At 34.7% G+C, this 6,893-nt stretch overlaps 1 protein-coding gene across 1 annotated transcript; it reads left to right on the top strand.

The window, feature by feature from the left end:
• Positions 1-2,657: 2,657 nt before the first annotated feature.
• Positions 2,658-6,087, top strand: LOC110097943 (psbP domain-containing protein 2, chloroplastic-like). The gene is made up of 3 exons (XM_020824613.2): positions 2,658-3,036; positions 3,108-3,260; positions 5,672-6,087. Exons 1-3 carry the CDS (start codon positions 2,719-2,721, stop codon positions 5,924-5,926), a joined length of 726 nt encoding a protein of 241 aa, XP_020680272.1. The 5' UTR covers positions 2,658-2,718; the 3' UTR covers positions 5,927-6,087.
• The last annotated feature ends 806 nt before the right edge of the window (positions 6,088-6,893 follow it).

The raw sequence follows: 6,893 nt of genomic DNA, 5'->3' as shown, positions 1-6,893 counted from the left end.
ATCACTTGTTATAACCTTTCTCATAACAAGTTCTACAAGAGTGCTTGGTAGATCCTCACCAAAGGGAACTTTTATTAGGTCCTTTGACTGGACGTAGCTCTACGTTTGGTCATCACTGAGTTACTCGGTTTTTTTCTCGGTATTTGCTCGGTATTGCTAGGTATTGCTTGACAATAACGAGAAATGCCGCTATGTGAAGATCAATACCGAGAAAAAAACTCGGTATTTTTTGGTATTACTCGGTATTGCTCGGTATTTTGTCTTCACATAATGATATTTATCGTTATTGTTGGTATTGCATGCTCGGTATTTGCTCGGTATTTCTCGTTTTGTGCCTACTACGTGGCGCGATCTCAGTGCCGGCCGAACGTAGCTCTACATATGTTCACCGGATCAAATAAAAGTTCCACCAAAGGAGTAGACTTATCAATAGTAGTATCTCATTTGGAATTTTAAGTTTTTTAGTAGCCTATTCTTATTACTTTTAAGTTTAGAGTAATTTTATTTATATAGTTATTTCTTTTAGTTTTCTTTTCATCTATTGTTGTTTTTATTTCATTGATGTACTTTCCACTACAGGAAAAATGGCAAATACCGGCGGTTTTCACCGGCGGTTTATAGACCGTCGGTATTACCGACGGCTCCGCCGGCGGTTAAGCCGTCGGACTGTATTGACGGTCAAATCAGCGGCTTAGCTACGATACACCGTTGTAAATCTACACTAACCGCCGGAAAAAACCGCCGGTTTTCAGCATTTTTCCTGTAGTGTTCATTATAATTTATAATAATGAAATGAAATGTTAATTTACTTTTCATTATTTTCTCTTATAAGCTACATTTGTATTATCTATATATAAATTCTTTCTTGTGAATACAAAACATATTTTAATTTCCTTAATTATTTCATGTGTTGTGGGGGTATACTGTCTTCCGAACCTGGGATATGACAGTTACATTGCATGTTATGTTTGCTCTTATTTATGCTCAATTGATCTTATATTATAATTAATGCTTTTGGTGTAACAATTCTCTCTTGTATCAAGTTCTAACCTAATCCAATCAGGTTCAAATCTTATTAGCTTGGGCTCGACTATGGTTCAAATCTCATTCAGATCTGTCAAAACTTCATGCAAACTAATTGAACAAAGTTTGAATATCTTTTGATATGTTCGAGCCCGGTTTAGGATTTAGGTTTGAACCTAATTCAAACAAGTTTTGAACTTGTTTAAAATTAGGTTTGTACCTTGTTCAAACCTATTCAACCATTTTCAAAATATTGATACTTGATTCACATAGAGATGAAATGCTATAAAAGTAAAGACAAGTAGGGTAATTTTTTTGGATCCAATAAGGTTAAAACTACGTTCAAATAATTGCCAAGCTTTATTAGAGTATTTACAAACATATTCAAATTAAAATCAAAATGTTCAAAACACTATTTGAACAAGTTCAAACCAAGTTTAGCCAGTTCAAAAATTGGTTGAACCCTTTCAACCATTTCCCAAACCTTATTCAAACCTATTTCTTTGAACCCTCTATTTGTATCTCGTTTTGATTCAACCATACAAAAATAAATTTCATAGATTTTTCATATAAATCATTAGGATGATTGGTAGAGATTCTAACCTGTTTTTTGTTGGGATTTATAAGGGTCTGAAATCTTTAAATATCTTTAGTGCTAAATATTGAGAGTTATAAGGATTTGTTATTTGATATGCTAGAACAAAAAATCATAATGACTCGAATTCTGATATATGTTGGGAGGTACCGGGCTTAAGGTAAATGTTATAGTCCAAGAAATGAATGTGGACTATTTTTTTGTTATATTTCGTATGATTGGTATGTTAAAGAGATTGTTTACTATTATGTATATATATTTTTATCCCGAATAACTTGGTTGGACCTCTGGATAGATTAATTTACACTATTTTGTGCTATGTTATTGATAGTTTTAACTATTAAAAACTCGGATAGGTTGAATGTGTCCGGTTGAACATTGGTTTTTTATGCTTGCTTTCTACATCTTTTTCAGGTCATTATAACGGGCAAAGGTAGGTTAAGTAGAGTGAATATTGTAGGATCCGAGATTAGAGTTTTTTATAGGTATGTTAGTTGAATTATGGTATCCATGACTTTCTCTGTTCTGCATCTTTTGCGTCATGTGCTTTTTGTATATAATTATTTTGATTGTTAATATTTTAGAAATGAATGAATTTTTTTTGATGATGAGTATTTGTATGTTTAATGAAAGTTTAGTGGCTATGTAATTAGGAAATTATTAGAAGTTTCTACAATTTTCTCGTGTTAGTCTTAGAATTTCTATCATGCCACGATCCGACACGATATGACATATTCTTTCCGTTGGTTATATTTGATCGTGTTGAGACATCATTAGCTTATTAGCAAGCTCATTGAAAAATATTTATATAATATTCTCTTAAAATATATTAATATTAAAAATTTAAGTATTTTAATCAATTTTAATAATAATTATTAATTAATTATAACCATTAATAAATTAATAGATGTATATCCTGAAATAATAAGCAAAATAGCTTGTCAAAATTTAATTTAATTTAATTTTTATAATGCCAAATAATTTTCAAATTTAGGAGACTCAAAATTTACAAATTTAATAAATCCTACTCAGCAAAACAGGCCTTGTTATCCTTCCCATCCTGCTCACCATAAACTTTGACAAAACGAAGTCTTGCAGCCATGGATTGGCTGCCCTCGAAGGCTCCAGCCACTGTCAGTGTCGGAATCGCTTCCACTTCTGCACCCCTTCCTTTCTCTTTCTCACACCTTCCTCGCCTGAAACTGCCGCACATTCTTCTCAACGGCAACTCTCCGACGGTCAAGGAAGAGGTAAAAGCCTCCATAAGAATCAGCAGGAGGAGCTTCGCGTTCTTGTTGCTCTTTCCTGCATCCATCGCTTTCTCACCATCTTTGTCTGCCGTTCCGCTTCTTACTTTAGAGCGCTACACCGACGAGGTCGAGGGATTCACTCTCCTCAAGCCTTCCACATGGGCAAAGGTTATTCCTTTTCGATTCTTCCTTTCTATTTTTATAATTGTTCAAATCTGTAAATTGTTTACTGTTGATAGATGGAGAAGGCGGGTGCGAAGGCACTGTTCGAGGAGGGGAAGGGGGCTAACAACATTGGTGTGGTGGTTAACCCTGTTCGGCTGTCTTCTCTCAAGGAATTTGGGACGCCGGAATTTGTTGCTGAGAAGCTTATCCAAGCTGAAAGGCGTAAGGTTTTTTCTTGACTTATTTTCTTGTTTCACAATATGTTTATGCTTCTTTTTTGCTTCAGTTTGCTTGAAATATGCCGATGATGGGAAATAAGAATCGTTGATGAATTGTTTTTGAAGTGTGAGAATAGAAGTTGCAGTTGTTTTTTTGCTCGTTTTTTATGCAAACTAAGTTCTATAGCCACATAGGAGAGCACTAGGAAGGCAACGAAATACTTCCATTCAATAAACATAAACCAACACCAACAAAATGAAACTTGATAGTAAACATATATAAGTAAATGATTAGAAAATTTTGCAAAGAAACAAACTAAAGCTTAAAATTAACTACCCTTAGAACAGCCTAAAAAGGCCACCTCACATGCAAATCACGAAAATGGAGAATGATGCTCAAATGAAAAATCAAACCAGAGGTTTTCCATAGAAATTATGATCCAACTCAAGTTGGGGCTCCTCCGATAAATAACAACTAATGGGGCACACCAACATCTTACCTCGCAATATTTGGAGAAGAAAGATAAAAGTGGAATGACAGCCGTGGAGAGAAGAAATAGATTGAAGACCAAAAATAAGAAATAAACATAGGAAGAAGATAGCTCTCAATCTAGGAAGAAAACCCTCAGGTTTCGATTTGTTTTCACCAACAACCAATGTTTAAAATTGCGTATTCGGGTATTGAGGCGTTTCTCATTCATGAGGCGAGGCGTAAGCCTCAAGGCATTTTGAGGCGTAAGCCTCAAAATCAAAAGATTGCGTAAATATAAAATGATAAGTTTTTAATATACTAATGAATGAATAATATAAAACATAAAAAAGCATAAGATATGAAGTGAAATCAAAATATCCCAATAATAAGATAACATGAAATATAGTTCAACTCAAAATTCTATCTTTCCCAAATCCCAATATTCTTTTCATTAACATATAATTCCAATTTCCAAAAATAAATAGCAATGACATATCACATAAGAACTCATAAGTCATCAACATTGTCATCACTAAGGGGTTCTTCATTTGAATAATCATTATGATGAATTGCTCTCTCCCCTTTCTCCTCTACTATAGAGTCCAATGTCGGGCATTTACTTCAAGATTTAATATATATAGCATGAGGCGTAAGCCTCATGCCAGTGAGGCGAGGCGGGCGTCAACCAAGTTGAGGCGCAAGCCTCATATAAAAAACTCGAGGCATAAGCATCGAGGCGCTTTTTACTGGAATTGCGCAAAGGCGGGCCTCAAGGCGAGCCTCATATTGCGCAATTTTAAGCCATACCAACAACAACCCCCTTCCAATAGCAAATCGATCATACTTTATAGGAGAAGGCCCAATAGCCCACGTAAATGTGTCACCCAACTAGCCAATTGCAGTCAATCAATAAAACCAGTTTTTGAGAAGATAAAACACTATTCTTGGAATCAGCAAGGAGGGAAATGAATGACCAGCAGTAGTGAAACAAAAGTCTGCTTGGAAAACCAACAACGAACCAATATGGGATTTAAATTCAGCATGGAGAACCAACAGCAGGGAATCCAAAATCAACTTGGAAAACTAACAACCAACCAACATGAGAAGAGATGGGCCAAGCCCAATAAAGAAAAAGCAACCTAAAGATATTAAAAATATGTATGATGAAGCACTGATCAGTATTAAAAATAATTATGAAGTGACCAAAGAGATTCAATTAAGTATCAACATTAACTCCATATAATTGTATTGGTTATTGAGATATTTATAAAGGATATTCAAAAGAAGATGTTTTTGTCTATGCATTTTGTTGATTATATAATTTAAATTGATGAGTTATCCTTTGAAATAATTGAACTAAACCAAGCGAAGAGTTAGAATGTATGATAAAATATTCAGGATAGAAAATTTTATAATTAATAAATGTTTGGTATATAAAATGTTTTTGTAGTGAGCAACACATCAACAACAACAATGTCAAGCCTTTGTCCCACTACGGCTATATATAAGTAGATTTAAGTGACTTGAATTTGTATAGCAAATCATTAGAAAATGCACCCATTGGACAAACAGAAAAAATTATTGTCGGAGGATTATGAAGGAGAAGTGATAGACATAAAGTACCATGGAAGTTTTTCAAAATGACTTGAAAAGAATAGGTTTAACATTTTAGGTAGTATTCAATAAGATTAAATGGAAAACAAGAACTCATCAAGCCAACCTTGAATAGCTATTGATAAAGCTAATATTGGTGAAGAAGAATATAATTCAAAATTTGTATATTTTTCTAAAATTATTTATTTTAATTTATGTTTATCCTAACAATTATTATTACGCAATATCCAGCAATTTTGTAGCATTCTTCCCCTTGACATTATCTTCACGAGATGCTTCTCACGATCCTCCCTCTTCGGAATGCTTGTACGTACTAAAACTCCTGGTTTTGTAGGAAAGCACCAAGTACGCTGAGTTGATAACTGTTGCTGAAAGGTTAGATCATGGTGGACGACCTCTTTATGAGTTTGAATACACAGTTGATAGCACCAGAGGAGGGATGAAAAGGATCTTTTCAGCTGCTTTGGTAGCCTCAAATAAACTTTATCTCCTCAACATTGCCTACACTGATCGGCCAGAGAGCCCCTTGGATAGTGATACTCGAACGGTTTTGGAACAAATTCTTCATTCTTTTGACTCTACTGTGTAGTTAGTACCCTGAGAAGTGTTTGATTTATTGGTTAAACTAATTTTGATTCAGAAATTTTTATTTTTATTTTTCACACTTTCAATCTTGCTTCCAATCTTCGAAATGCTCCTAAACCCTGTTGTTCAAACTTAATGCACTTTTAACTTCAATTTTTTTTCTCACTGATTCTTATGGCATGTTTGATTTCTTGTTAATGTTACTTCAAATACTTGAGAGAAATGTTTTACTTCTCACATTTGCACTAGAACAGTAAAAGCAGAGAAATTCTAGTAGAACATTGGGGGATAAGTGCTTTCTTATTGACACCAATTTGTTTGCTTATTCTTGGAATGTGTAAGATTACACTACTTTGTACCGTGGCCATAGGCGGATCCACAATCAAGTGAGGGTTGGAAAATGCCCACCTGAAAAAAAAAAAAAACAATTTATTCATTAGAGAGGGCTTTTTCGAAATTTTGCCCCCGCTCAAAGAACTTCTTTGCCCTAAATTTATTAATCATGCGCCAATTTTGCCCATCCCACCTCCCGTCATTCGCAGAATTGTAGTCGAAGGCTCCAAGCCCTCTGGTTTCGTCATTCGCAACTCTCAAGATCAGGTTGCCTTCGCAATCGCAAGAGGTCGCCGGCTTTCGCCTTCGCAAATCGCAAGAATTTGCCCACCCTAAATAAATGATTTGGATCCGCCCCTGACCGTGGCAGGAATTAGAAACATATATAAACATAGATGGGAAAGAAATAGGAAGAGAATTAATTTATTTCTGTTATGTTCTCTCCTATGTCAATTATTTCTAGTTACATAGAAGTTACTATGTGCAAGACCTATTGAGCACTTTTTAATTTTGGTGGCTACTGCCCCAACAGTGCCTTTGCTTGACATGAGCTACAAGCAGGCACTGTAAAAAGCTGAGATTATAAGTTAGATCTTTCCATCACAATGCATCATGAATCCTCTATCACTAATGACAAA

The sequence above is a fragment of the Dendrobium catenatum genome, unplaced genomic scaffold (genome assembly GCF_001605985.2).
Source record: "Dendrobium catenatum unplaced genomic scaffold, ASM160598v2 fragScaff_scaffold_946, whole genome shotgun sequence".
Lineage (NCBI taxonomy): Eukaryota > Viridiplantae > Streptophyta > Magnoliopsida > Asparagales > Orchidaceae > Dendrobium > Dendrobium catenatum.
Note: the sequence above shows the minus strand (reverse complement) of the source record. Positions and strands in the feature narration are given on the sequence as shown.

Excerpts from the sequence above, each read along its gene's own strand:
- LOC110097943 (XM_020824613.2), top strand. The coding sequence starts at position 2,719 with ATGGATTGGCTGCCCTCGAAGGCTCCAGCCACTGTCAGTGTCGGAATC. Across the intron at positions 3,037-3,107 it reads AGCCTTCCACATGGGCAAAG|ATGGAGAAGGCGGGTGCGAA; the intron begins GTTATTCCTTTT and ends TACTGTTGATAG. Across the intron at positions 3,261-5,671 it reads TCCAAGCTGAAAGGCGTAAG|GAAAGCACCAAGTACGCTGA; the intron begins GTTTTTTCTTGA and ends CTGGTTTTGTAG.